The sequence below is a fragment of the Amblyraja radiata genome, chromosome 3 (genome assembly GCF_010909765.2).
Source record: "Amblyraja radiata isolate CabotCenter1 chromosome 3, sAmbRad1.1.pri, whole genome shotgun sequence".
NCBI classification, from domain to species: domain Eukaryota; kingdom Metazoa; phylum Chordata; class Chondrichthyes; order Rajiformes; family Rajidae; genus Amblyraja; species Amblyraja radiata.
In genome coordinates this window covers 131,069,346-131,083,572 of record NC_045958.1, presented here as the reverse complement: position 1 = coordinate 131,083,572, position 14,227 = coordinate 131,069,346, and the positions used below count along the sequence as shown (strand labels likewise).

General features: G+C 45.3%; 1 protein-coding gene across 6 annotated transcripts in view; it reads right to left on the bottom strand.

Annotated features, from left to right (window-relative positions):
* nipbl (NIPBL cohesin loading factor) overlaps positions 1-14,227 on the bottom strand; it is a 278,213-nt gene that overhangs the window by 229,238 nt on the left and 34,748 nt on the right. For all 6 annotated transcript variants that reach the window (XM_033018770.1, XM_033018771.1, XM_033018772.1 and 3 more), the window contains exon 2: positions 13,223-13,362. In XM_033018770.1, the coding sequence (XP_032874661.1) occupies positions 13,223-13,286 (64 nt within the window). In that variant the 5' untranslated portion in view covers positions 13,287-13,362. The remainder of the gene's footprint in view (positions 1-13,222; positions 13,363-14,227) is intronic.

Below are 14,227 nucleotides of genomic sequence, written 5' to 3'. Positions count from 1 at the left end.
ACTTCCTACTAACCAATTGTAGTGCTTGTTAGTTGTAGCTCCCCCTACTATGCGGTTTATATTACCAGGATTTTGCTTACGTAATTCAGTCTGAGTAGCTGCTAGTTATGGCCCTGTCACACGGTACGAGTTCATTCCAAGAGCTCTCCCAAGTTTGCCCTGATTCGAACTCGGAGATTTACGGTAATTGCCGCTCGTCGGTACTCGGGGCTCTCGTGGACATTTTTCAACAAGTTGAAAAATCTTCACGAGTCTTCCCGTGCTTAGCTGCCGTTAGCGAGTCTTCCCGAGTACCTGCCGTTAGCATTACGAGCCGCTAAGTGACGTCCCCAAGCTCCAACGTACCCGCTACGTTCATTCTCCGTGCTTACGAGTTTGATTTTTTTTTAACTCGGGAGAGCTCTTGGAATGAACTCGTACCGTAGGACAGAGCTATTACTGTAACACATTGCAGACCAATGCTATAAGTGTACTGTAATAAATATGTGCTTTACCTTGACGTGTGCACGACTCGACTCATTACATGGTGTCAAGAAGTGATTTCTTACCTACTCAGTTCAAGTTTATCGGGTTTTATTTTTATACATTTGTTTTATGTGCCTGTTACCTCCATCATGGAAAACTTGTCTCGCCGTCCTAGTCCTCTGATCTTCAACTCTGACATTGCTGAACGCTGGCGCCTTTTCGAGCGCGATTACACACACTACATTTGTATTGTTCATCGCAACAATCGCAACAATCCTCCAGATGTACTTGCTTCCGTACTACTAAACCTGGCTGGCCCCGAGGCAATGAAACGTGCAGACCGTTTTACCTTTGCGCCTTCTGTTTTAGACCCCAACGGTCTGATCCAAGTGCCTGCAGAAACGATTGTTGACCCTGCTGTCCTGCTTGCAAAGTTTAGACAGTTGTGTGACCTCCCTTCGAACTCCATAATCGAACGCACCAAGTTTTTTGCTTGTATGCAACAAGTTGGCGAGCCAATAGAGTGCTTTATCAGCGATTCAAAACACATGGCTGCGCGCTATCATTTTGAAAATTTATGCGATGAACTGATCAGCGACAAACTCGTTGGAGGTAGGCTCAGTGACAAGGTGAGAGAGGAATTACTTTGTAACACAGAACTGACTCTAAATCAAGCCGAACACGCCTGTTGAATCGCTGAGATAACAGCTTCTCACACTAAGTCTGTGACCTATGGGCCGTGCTCCCAGTATAGTATCAACCTTACACATACCTCCTGTCGTAACAAGCATCCACAGCCTTCCCCTCCCTGGCAGCAGCAAAGTTCTGCTGCTCGATGTCCTAATTGTAACAATTCTCATGCTCTGGGTCAGGAGTTCTGTGTTGCTTATGGTAATATTTGCAATTTCTGTAAGAAATTCAACCACTTTGCAAAATGTTGCCGTTCCTGTGCGACTCAATCCGTCCCAAGGACGAACTTGCACCTGTTAAAACATAAGCTTGCTGATAACGAAAGCCAAGAGCTGGAGGAGCCATCCCCCGCTTCCCTGTCTGAAAGAGAAGATAACAGTTCAGCCATTCACTCCCTCTTCCCTTCCTCTAACGAGCAGCTTGACCTTGAGGTAAACATGCTTGTGAATAACAAGCCTGTGATCGCTAAGATTGATACGGGAGCGAAGTGTAATGTCATTTCCTCTTCTGAGTTTAAAAAAAATGTAATGCTGAGCATGTTGAAAAGGCTTCGGCCACGCTGCTGGCCTACGGGGGTGACGTTCTATACCCGCTTGGAGAAACCAATTTAAACTGCATCATAGACTCGCAGTCGATAACCCTTAAGTTTTATATCGTCAAGGGGAATTCCGAAATTCTGCTTGGTATCAATACATGCCACGATCTGGGCCTAGTCTACTTTGGCCGTGCTGTCCATCAACTCTTTCTCGCTGGTAGCCCAACTCAGCAGATACTCTCTCAACATAAAGTGTTTAAGAAGGAACTGCAGATGCTGAAAAATCAAGGCAGACAAAAAAGCTGGAGAAACTCAGCGGGTGAGGCAACATCTATGGAGCGAAGGAAATAGGCAAATTCTTCAGACTGATGCGAGGGTGGGAGGGGCGGGGTGAAGAAAGGAAGAGTTAGAGCCAGTGGGCTGAGGGAGAGTTGAGAAGGGGAGGAGAAAGTAGGGACTACCTGAAATTAGAGGTCAATGTTCATACAGCTGGGGTGCAAACTGCCCAAGCGAAATATGAGGTGCTGCTCCTCCAACTTACGGTGGCCTCACCATGGAGGAGGCCCAGGACAGAAAGGTCGGATTCAGAATGGGAGGGGGAGTTGAAGTGCTGAGCCAACGGGAGATCAGGTTGGTTATTGCGAACCGAGCGTAGGTGTTCGGCGAAGCTATCGCCAAGCCTACGCTTGGTCTCACCGATGTAGAACTGCTGACATCGAGAGCAGCGGATGCAATAGATGAGGTTGGAGGAAGTGCAGGTGAACCTCTGCCGCACCTAGCTTTCTGCAGAGACCGCTCCCTTCGTAACTCCCTGGTCAATTCGTCCCTTCCCACCCGAACCTGGGCACTTTTCTTTGTAACCGCAGGAAATGCTACACTGGTCACTTTACCTCGCCCCTTGACTCCATTCAAAGACCCAAGCAGTCTTTCCAGGTGCGGCAGAGGTTCACCTGCACCTCCTTCAACCTCATTTATTGCATCCGCTGTTTTTACAAATGATGGTCTCAAACCAGACCCATCAAAAACTGTTGCTATCAATGAAATGTCGGTTCCTACTGACGTTACACTTTTGCAAAAGTTCGTTGGAATGGTCAACTACCTGGGGAAATTTATTCCCAACCTCAGCGATATATCTGCCCCCCTGTGGGAACCGACACACAAAGACACTGAATAGTCCTGATATCCACAGCACCAAAGAGCTTTTGATATCCTCAAGTTGCAGCTGGCCAGCACACCCACCCTAACCTACTTCGCTTTGGAGTTACCAGTAACACTCACATGTGATGCGCCCCAGTACAGACTTGGCGCTGCTTGCCTACAGACCACTACCGATGGCAACTGCAAGCATGTTTCATATGCCTACCGCACACTGACCGACACGGAACGACGTTACGCCCAAATTGAGAAAGAATTGCTCTCAGTGGTTTTCGCCTGCATTCAAAGACTTTATTTTTGGGAAGTCTGTGACTATAGAAACAGACCACCAGCCGCTGGTCACTATCTTGAACAAACCCATTCACGCCGCTCTGGCTCGCCTGCAACGGATGATGATGCAGCTGCAGCATTTTGATTTCAACATTGTCTACAAAAAAGGCAAGGACATGCACATAGCTGACATGCTATCAAATGTGTCAGCTAACCCAAACCCACACAAAACCAGCGAACAGCCCTCTGAACAGGACCAGTTCTCAGTAATTAAGGTATCGTATGTTCCCACTGATTGCCTAAGCAGCCTGGTAGAGCACACGGCTGCTGACGACTCTACAATTGCTGTCTGCAGTCATCCGGCGTGGCTGGTCGGATAAACAACAGCACCCTGCTCGCGATCCACCCATACTTCCTGGTTAGCTGGTGATACAGGACGGGATTATAGTCAAGGGTCACAAAGCAGTTGGCCCAGCCGTTCTCCGGGACTAGTACTGCAATGCCCTCCACAGGGGCCACCTTACAACGGGCACAGGGCATGTTTTACTGGCCTGGCATGATCAAGTATATACGTGACAAAACTGAAGTCTGCGCCATCTGCAAAAGCCTGACGCCACACCAGCAGAAGCAGCCCTTACTGTGGCACCCAGTTCCTCCTCTACCGTGGCCCACAGTAGCCACCGACATATTCAAATGGCATGGGAAACACTATTTGTTCTCGTCGACTCATATTCGGGCTGGTTCGACATTGATCTACTCCAAACCATCACATCTGAAGCAATTATCCAGAAGTTGCAACGCCATTTCTCCGTGCATGGTTCCCCTGCACGTCTTCTATCCGACAATGGCAGTCAGTTCACCAGCCAGCTTTTCAGAAACTTTGCTCAACGATGGGACTTTCGAAATATCACCAGCAGCCCTGAGTTTCCGCAGTCCAGCGTTCCTATCTTGCAAAATCTGACGTCTACCTGGACCTGCTCAATTTAAGGAACATTGCCAGGGAACACATCTCCAGCCCAACGCCTGATGTCTCGTCAAACCCGCGCTGCCCTGCCTGTACCCCAGCAGCTTTTGCAGCCACAGGTCCGTTCTCCCGTGGTCCAGAAACGACTGCAATTGAAGCGTGATGCACAAAAACTTTTTTTGACAAGTCCAGTAAGCCACTTAAACCTCTCTCCAGTGGACAGGTTGTTCGTCTCCAGACCAACAAGGGCTATGGCCGTCTGGGTCACATCCACAATCCTGCTAAAGAACCGCGCTCTTACCTGGTAAGCGCGGATGGGGCCATTTACAGACGCAACCGTCAACATCTCCTTCCTGTGAAGGACCCACATCCTGCGATTCCGTATCCAGAGATTGCTCGTTTTGTATACCCTCCCACTACCACGCCACCTGCTTCACAGCCAGAGACTGTGTCCCCCCGCGGTCTCTCCACAGCGTTCAGCACCCAGCTCGCCTGTTTCACCACCTCCACCAGGGTCTACGGTGCTGTCCCGTCCCTTCCCCAGTCACTTCACTGGTGAAAGGAGGAGAAACTGATTCGTACCGCACATGCGCCAGACGGGTCAGCAGGTCACCCCTTAGATACGGTGATTTTGTGTAACCATTTATACTTCCCCATATGCGTTATGAGCGTTTCGGCTACTGCATTGTTTAGCCACCATGTATACACATATCTATGCTTTATTTTGTTTTTACAAGGAAAGATGTAGACTTTAAATGGTCTCGCCCCGCCTTACCTCTCTGAGCTGCTTCATCCCTACGCTCCTGCCCGGTGCCTCAGGTCAGCTGATCAGCTGCTCCTGGAGGTACCGAGGTCTAAGCGGAAGCTCAGAGGGGATAGAGCCTTCTCTTTTGCTGCTCCGACATTATGGAACACTCTGCCGTTGCACATCAGACAGGCCCCCTCACTGTCCATCTTCAAAATCAGTCTTAAAACCCTTTTCTATTCCTTGGCTTTTGACCCTGCATGAGACTTTGCTCCTGTTTTAGTGTTTTTAATGTTTTTTATTGTTTTTACTCTCTTTTTTAATGTTTTTATTGTCTTGTAATAATTTTTTGTTCATGATTAGTCATGTACAGCGCTTTGTTGCAACAGTGGTTGTTTTTAAAGTGCTCTATAAATAAAGTTATTATTATTATTATTACTAACCAATTGTAGTGCTTGTTAGTAGTAGCTCCACCTACTATGCGGTTTATATTACCAGGAGTTTGCTTACGTAATTTAGTCTGAGTGGCTGCTAGTTACTGTAACACCTTGCAGATCAATGCTGTAAGTGTACTTTAATAAATATGTGTTGTACCTTGGCATGTGCACAACTCAACTCTTTACAGTATTGCAATACATTTTCCATTGAACCATGGTTGGCTGAAAGAAGCACAGAAGCCCTGGGTCCCAGTAACCATTTTGGGGCATTTAGGGATGAATCTGGAGATGCATTTTGGAAGCACTAATGAGGCTACAACATAAATCGAGGTCGGAACAAACATCAAGGAACAGAGGGACTTTGGCAGGCAGGTCCTCTAAGATGGCAACGCAAGAGACAAGAGGCATACGAGATGCTGCAACTGATCAGTTGGAGCGTTGAATAATGGAGCAGGGTGGTTCTGGTCTACAAAATGACACAAAGTGCTGGAGTAACTCAGCGGGTCAGGCAGCATCTGTGAAGTACATGGATAGGTGATGTTCTGAGTTGGGACCCTTTTTCATACTGATTGGTCCCAACTTGAAACATCACATCAGTGTTCTCCAGAAATTTTGACTGGGCCACTGAGTTCAAGAGAGTTTATTGTCATGCGTCCCTGAGAGGACAATGAAATTCTTGCTTTGCTTTAGCACACCAGAACATAGTAGGCACGAATACAGAACAGATCAGTGTGTCCATATACCATTGTGTAAATATATACGCACATGAATAAATAAACTGATAAAGTGCAAATAAACAGATTATGGGCTATTAATGAGTTTTGTCCGAGCCGAGTTTAATAGCCTGATGGCTGTGGGGAAGTAGCTATACCTGAACCTGGTCGTTGCAGTCTTCAGGATCCTGTACCTTCTACCTGAAGGTGCCAGGGAGATGAGTGTGTGGCCAGGATGGTGTGGGTCCTTGATGATGCTGCCAGCCTTTTTGAGGCAGTGACTGTGATAGATCCCCTCGATGGAAGGTAGGTCATAGCCGATGATGGACTGGGCAGTGTTTACTACTTTTTGTAATCTTTTCCGCTCCAGGGCGCTCAAGTTTCCGAACCAAGCCATGATGCAAACAGTCAGCATGCTCTCTACTGTGCACCTGTAGAAGTTAGAGAGAGTCCTCCTTGACATACCGACTCTCCGTAATCTTCTCAGGAAGTAGAGGCGCTGATGTTACTCCAACACTGGGTCTTGCCATTTTTTGTAAACCAGCATCTGCAGTTCCTTGTGTCTAGGTAATGCTCCATATGCTTCAACTTTATAAACCATTGTTCAGAACTCCAATAGAATTTTGCATACCATTGTGGTCAGCTGACTACAGGGAACATGTAATAGCACTGGAGATGGTGAGAGGAAATTCACCAAGATGTTACCTGGGATGGAGTGTTTCAGTTATGAGGACAGATTGAAGAGTCTCGGCCTGTTCTCTCTGGTGGTTGAAGTATACAGAATTATGAACAGTATAGATGAAGTAGGCTGCAGGAAAGTTTCTCCCATACTGGCAGATAAACTAGAGGATGAGCAACTTACGTGAGCCAACATTGACCATAATAAAGACCTTTGAAAGACTGAAAATGTCCACGTTTGTGCACGTCTTCCTTGAGTTCCCTTAAGTTACGGATGACCCATTGTTATATGAGAGAGAGAGAGAGAGAGCGAGAGAGAGATGTGCTGTTGTAAACCGGACCCAGCCCATACCGAGACAGGTATTGCTTTTGTCCTCTCTTGCCAATAAAACCGATTTGCAACTAAACAGACAAGTGAGGTTTTTTCTGTTCTACTAGTCAGATCTTTGAACCTGTTGCCTTGTAATGGGCCTATCCCACTTAGGCGATTTTTTTCGACGACTGTCATAATCGTAGCAGGTGGCGGAAAAACCTCCAACTGTACCCCAATACGACAATGTCTACAACAACCTATCAACTAGTCAACGTCCAGCTACGGCAAGCCACCGACAACTGGCGACCCATCAGGACGCTCACCTACGATCACACCTACAACAAGGTAAGACAATTCAGTCGCCGGTGCCTGTTTCCGGTTGACATAGGTAGTCGGCAATGGAATTCAAAGTCAGCATCGGCGACAACCTACGTCTTCCTGGTGACAACCTACGACAGCAGCTATGTCAGGAGAAGTCAAGCTACACTCATTAGTGTCAAGCCAATTGTCGCTGACTATCACCAAAAGTTTTAAACATTTCAAAACCTCCTGGTGGGACCAGAAAAATGCTACGATTCTTTGGGCGACTGAGACTACTCACGACTATACAGGCGACACCCTGGCGACCATGTGGCGACAGATTAGTCGCCTGTAGTCGCCTAAAAGGGACAGGGGCATAACACCCACACAGCAGCAGTCATATAGCGTGGAAACATGTCCTTCGGCCCAACATATGCCACTGACCAGCATGCCCCATCGACACTGGTCCCACCAGCCTGCGTTTGTGCCATATCTCTCTAAAGCCATCCTAACCATGTTCCTGTCTAAGAATTTCTTAAATGTTGCAATAGTACCTGCCTCAACTACTTCCTCCAGCAGCTCGTTCCATATACCTATCCCCTTTGTCTAAAAAAGTTGACCCTCGGGTTCCTATTAAGTCTTCCCACCCCCCTCCCCCCCCCCCCCCTCCCTCCCTCCCTCAACTTAAACCCGTGTCCTCTGGTTCTTGATTCCCCTACTCTGGGTAAAAGACTCTGTGCATTTACCTTATCTATTCCTATCATGTTCTTATACACGGCTATAAGATCACCCCCCATCCTCCTACATTCCAAGGAATAAAATCATAGCCTGCTCAGACTCTCCCTATAGCTCAGGCCCTCGAGTCCTGGCAACATCGTCGTACATCTTCTCTGCACCCTTTCCAAGTTAATGACATCCTTCCTATAACAGGGTGACCAAAACAGAACACAAAACTTCAAATGTGGCCTCACCAATGTCTTGTACAACTGTAATATGAGCTCCCAACTTCTATATTTTGAATGATGAAGACCAATATGCTGAAAGCCTACTTATTACCTGTAGGTATGACCCTATTTATTACCTGTGATGCCACTTTCAAGGAACTTACCTGCATTCCTAGATCCCTCTGCTCTACAACACTTTCCCGAGCCTGACCATTCACTTTGTAGGCCTGTATTCGACTTCCCAAAATGCAACAGCTGTGTGTTAAACTCTTTCTTTGAACTACATGCAGCCTGGATCACCTTGATTGGATGCTATTTATTGACTACAGCTCAGCATTCAACATCATCACACCAAATAAGGTTATGCTTAAACTTCAGGACCTTGGACTTTGATTGATCGAATGCTACAGAATGCAAAGAGACATTTTGGCCCACCGAGTCCATGTAAACCATTGATCACCTATTCTATGTTGTCGCATCTTTGCATCCATTCCTGACACACTTGGGGGGCAATTTATAAAGGCTACTTAATCTACAAACCTGCACATTTTGGGATACGAGAGAAAACCAGAGCATCTAGAGGTCACAGGGAGTATGCGCAAACTCTACCTAGATGGCACCCGAGGTCAGGATCAAATCCTTCACTTGCAACTGGCTTCTTTGACCAACAGAACTGCAGGGAACGCTGAACATATTAACAGGGCATTACATTAGAAGGCGGATATTGACACGGATTAATACTACCCTGGTCATCCCCTTTTCTCTCTTCTACCTTCCGAGAAAAGATACAGAAGCTCATGTCTGGCTCATGAAGCTCATGGCTTCTATCCGCCTCCTAAACCAGTCAGCTCTTTCACACCCACATTCCCAGAGCCGCTGCCACCTACATTTACCTCTAGCTGGTTCAGTTATTGCATCTTAATATTGTTTTGCACCATTTGGATTTTGTACTATAATCCTTCACCATTCAATTTTTGCACACCATTGTATTTATTGTTCTATTCATCATAACTATAAGTGTATTTGTTTACATCAAGTTTTTAGTGCCCAGATGAGCACCTAGACACAGAAGGTTGCTTGCCAAATGCTGGGACATCAGATTAATACCAGTGGGTTCCCAATGGTCAGTGTGGACAATTTGGGCCAAATGGCCTGTGTCCATGTTATATGACTATGGTGAGCCCGAAGCCCGCCTCAGCAAGATTATTACAGCAGTGGGAAAACATTAGCTGTGTGCGTGATGCTAAATAATCTGAATTTTTGAATAGTCAGGCTAGCAGATTGTCATCAGAATCTCACATAAATGGGAACTGCCATTCTTGCACTCCTTAAGCCATGATTCACAAATAAGGAAAAATACCATACACCCATAAAAGCTTTCAGCTCATATGCATTATTCATGATACTCTACAATCTCAGAATTTTCACATTGTTGCCTTCAAAATTCTCTAATTTCCTTCTTGATATATTCCATATAATTACCATTTTTAAACCATATTCAGGTACATCTAAGCTCTGCAAAATAAGTTCAAATCCTCCCCAGTAACACCATATAACTTCCCTGCAAGGAACAATGGCGCCATTTACAAAGAAAGTCCAAAGTCCAGGTCTGCGCCCCTTATCCAGGTAGGTCCTATAGGCTGCTGCAGGCCAGCGACCAGACATACCTCACCTCGCCCGACCGCCTCAGTTTCCCAGGGGCACCTCCTGTAGCTGACCTTGAAAGCACTGGAGGCAATATCCCAATCTCCTACTCTCCCGTCTTCGGGGTTTCCAAGCTACATTTTGAAATACTGTCTTTGAGGTCATGAGACCTTTCCAGGAACTGATCCAAATGCTCCACAAATCTAAACCCTTCTCTCATTCATCATTGTTGCAGCCACACATTCCTCTGTATAATGTTCTGTATTCACCAGTAGCAGCGGACATAATCTGGAGAGTACTGCTTTTGAGCTACTGCTTATTTGAGGGGTTTTTTAAATGAGCACTTTACATGTCTTTACCAGCTCGTTTCTTTAATCCAAGTTTAATATTAAGTTCCATTCCACAGTTGCCATGTACGGTTTGAATTTGGTTCTCTCAGTTACTTGTCCAGTAATTTAACTACTGTGCAACCGTCATACCTTTATTTCATACAAAGTGCAGTGCAAAGAACATGAAATCAATACAATTTGGCACACGCATAAAAATGCAATATAAATGCTAGAATTCTAGCTGCAAGCATCAAATGTACTTCTAATGGAATATGTCTGCATAACCTGTTAATCCATTGAATAATGCAAAATGATTTGCATATATTTACAATCACCACAGGCTTGAGCACTTGCATGTCAGTCATGAAAACCCAATTGCCTGGCTACAGTAAAATCAGCACATCAGATTTTAGTTCAGTAAGTAACATATATCATGTTTGGCACCTGGTGTATTTCCCTAAATTTACAACAGCAATACTTTGGCCAGTCTATCAAAAATCTGTAGTGAGGAGTTCACTTGCTTCTAATGGACAACATCCAAATTGTACCAGCCACACACAACGAAGGCAGGCAGTGAACTTCATAACAAGAGGATTTGAGTATAGGAGCAAAGAGGTCCTTCGGCAGTTGTACAGGGCCCTAGTGAGACCACACCTGGAGCATTATGTGCAGTTTTGGTCTCCTAATTTGAGGAAGAACATTCTTGCTATTGAGGGAGTGCAGCATAGGTTCATGAGGTCAATTTCCGGGATGGCAGGACTGTCATATGATGAAAGAATGGAACGACTGGGCTTGTAGTCACTGGAATTTAGAAGGGTGAGAGGGCATCTTATAGAAGCATATAAAATTATTAAGGGATTGGACATGCTAAATGCAGGAAACATATTCCCGATGTTGGGGGAGAACCAGGGGCCACAGTTTATGAATAAGGGGTAGGCCATTTAGAACTGAGATGAGGAAAAACTTTTTCACCTCGAGAGTTGTGAATTTGTGGAATTCTCTGCCTCAGAAGGCAGTAGAGGATGGTTCACTGGATGCATTCAAAAGAGAGTTAGATAGAGCTCTTAGGCATAGCGGAATCAAGGGATATGGGGAGAAGGCAGGAACGTGGTACTGATTGTGGATGATCAGCAATGATCACATTGAATGGCGTTGTTGGCTCGAAGAGCCGAATGGCCTACTCCTGCACCTATTGTATCTGCAAGTTCTAAAATGATGGCCCACCTCCCACAATTCAGAGGCTCCTTATTGACTCGCAACTCTGCAGAATTATACAGTTCTCCAAACACGTGAAAACCAGTCTGATTGCCGAAAGGGTTCAGGGAAAGTGACAAACATCATAAGAAGAATGTCTGAAGAAGGGTCTCAACGCAAAACGTCACCTATTCCTTCACTCCATAGATGCTGCCTGCACTCCATAGACATTGAGTTTCTCCAGAATATTTGTCTAACAACATACAAAGAGTCATAGTGTGCAAATAGGCCCATTGACTAACATCCCCCACTGATCCCACCTGCCTACGTTTGCCCCATATCCCTCTAAACCTGTCCTATCCATGTACCCGTCTAAACATTTCTCAAACGTTGTGATATTACTTGCCTCAACTATGTCCTCCTGCAACTTGTTCCATGCACCCACTACCTTCTGTGTACAAAAAGTTACCCCTCAGGTTCCTATTAATTCTTTTTTCCCTCACCTTAAATCTATTTCCTCTGGTTCTCCAATCTATTCCCCTCATGATTTTGTACCCCGAGCCACACCACTAGTCACAGGCCTTCGGTCCAAAAAACAACCTACACCATCACCCTCATTTTCTATCCATTCAGCTATCTCTCTTTACAGAGCAACCTGCCATACAGAAACACGTTTGCCACACTTCAGTCTACTGGCATCTCACCCGTCTTTAATGACAACATGTAAATCTAAGCCAGGGCACCTGTAATTTCCTCTCTAACTTCCCGTAGTCTGCTAAGATATATCTGATCAAGCCCGGGAGATCTCCTCCGAGAAGGCCGTGAGGGTGAGTTACCGCAGGGGCGGCGGACCCGGGGGGACGGGTAGGCTGGACCGCCACTGCCAGAGGGGGGGGCAGGAGAGAGGGGTGAGTGATGATGGAGAGAGAGACGGGACCGGGGCCTCCACTGAACCCCCCCCCCCGCCGGTCGTGGGTAAGACGATAGACAAGTTACTGTGAGGAAGGGAGGGAGGAGTTGAGGCGGGAGCAGGAAGGGGCTTCGCCATCCCGGCCGTGACATTGACTGACAGAAGAGGCCAATCTGCGTGGGGCTGACTGAAGGAATCCGCGCACGCGTGGTTTTTAAGATTTTTATACCTCGATAACTTTTACAATATACCACCAATCAGAACGAAACTTGTTGCACTCGCAGCACATGAGAACGGCGAGTAACCTGGCGAAAAATCGTAGCCCTATCGTGTACCGTCTTTGCACATAGAAAAACCACGCAAACCGGAAGAGCACAAGATCAGAGTTTTAGTTATGTACTAGATTCATAGGTTCTTGATTAATAAGGGCCTCAAAGGTTACAGGGTGAAGAGCCGAGGATGGGATTGAGGGGGAAAGATAGATCAGTCATGATTGAATGATAGAGTAGGCTCATTGGGCCAAATGGCCTAATTCAGCTCCTATGACGTGAACTTTTGAAACCTTTCCTATCCATGAACCTGTTAAAGTGTCCTTCAAATGCCCTAACTACCTCCTCTGGCAGCTTGTTCCATATACCCGCCATCCTATGAGTAAAAAAGTTGCCCCTCAGATTTGTGTTAAATCTTGTCCTCTCACCTTAAAAGTAGACAAATCTATTCCAATAACCTGCACTCTGTGGTATTATACGTTAAAATTAATTTCAAATGTTTTCAAGTTTGTGTTTACACATTTCTCTAAAAAGGCAAACTTTGGATGTCACTATCAGCTTTAAACATGCATTCAATACTTTATACTCCATGTGCAAGACCACAGCATTAATACACTTTTTGAATTCTTAAGCACAATGGTAAATATTAGAAATGAACAGTACTTACAATCCGTGAGGCTAGCAATCCCAGCAAGTGTGGTAATGGGAACATGAGGCATATCCCCATTCATCCTGAAGTTGTAGATTGTTTATGCACAGACAGTTCAGTTTAAGTCCCAGCCAACCTTACTTCACATCTCCCAGACACTGCAAAAAAAAGTCCTGCCATCAGTTTGGTGTAAAGTAGGAAACACAGGAACACAATTTATGGAACAAAATACTGCTTTAAATATTGCTCTATGTTAAAACATTATGATACTAACACGTGTTGCCTCCCTCCCTTATTCACCTTATTCAGTTATTTATCCAGCTATCTATTATAGTGATTTGTGACAAAGCAGTCCACAATCCAATTAAATACATTTTCCCTCAAGATTATCGTCATTGCGAGCATTTCTCGTCCTCTATTCTTCTGATCTTTCTAATCAAAAGGAAAGAGAAACCTCATGTTTGTATGATAATATGACATGGCATGGCAATCAGCACATCACAGAAAGCAGTAGAATGACTGACAAACATGGCAAAGAATAATTATATTCTGTTGCCAATGGATTTAGGTTAAATGGGTGGGATGTTAAATTTCAGGAAACACCACAACGACAACATGAGAAATCCAAGTTATTACTCCGAGAAATATCTTTATCAATCCATAAATCCTGTGTTACTGTTGTGTTAAAACACATGCAATTGCATGAAAAGCAAATTTCACATTAAAAATAAAAGTACAAATCAAAAATAAAATCAAAGTATCATGAAGGCTAATGATAACTGCAGTTAATAGCATCTGGAAAATGACCAATGCTCATTGCTAAACTGCTAATTGTTTCCATAGCACATAACAGTACAGCATAAGAACAGGCCCCGTCGGCCTACAGTGGCTGTGATAAACATGATGCCAAGACATATTCTTTTCTGTCTGCACATAATCCACATCCCTCCATTCCCTGCAATTCTATATGCCTATCCAAACGGCTCATTAAATGCCACGATCATATCTGCCTCAATCACTACC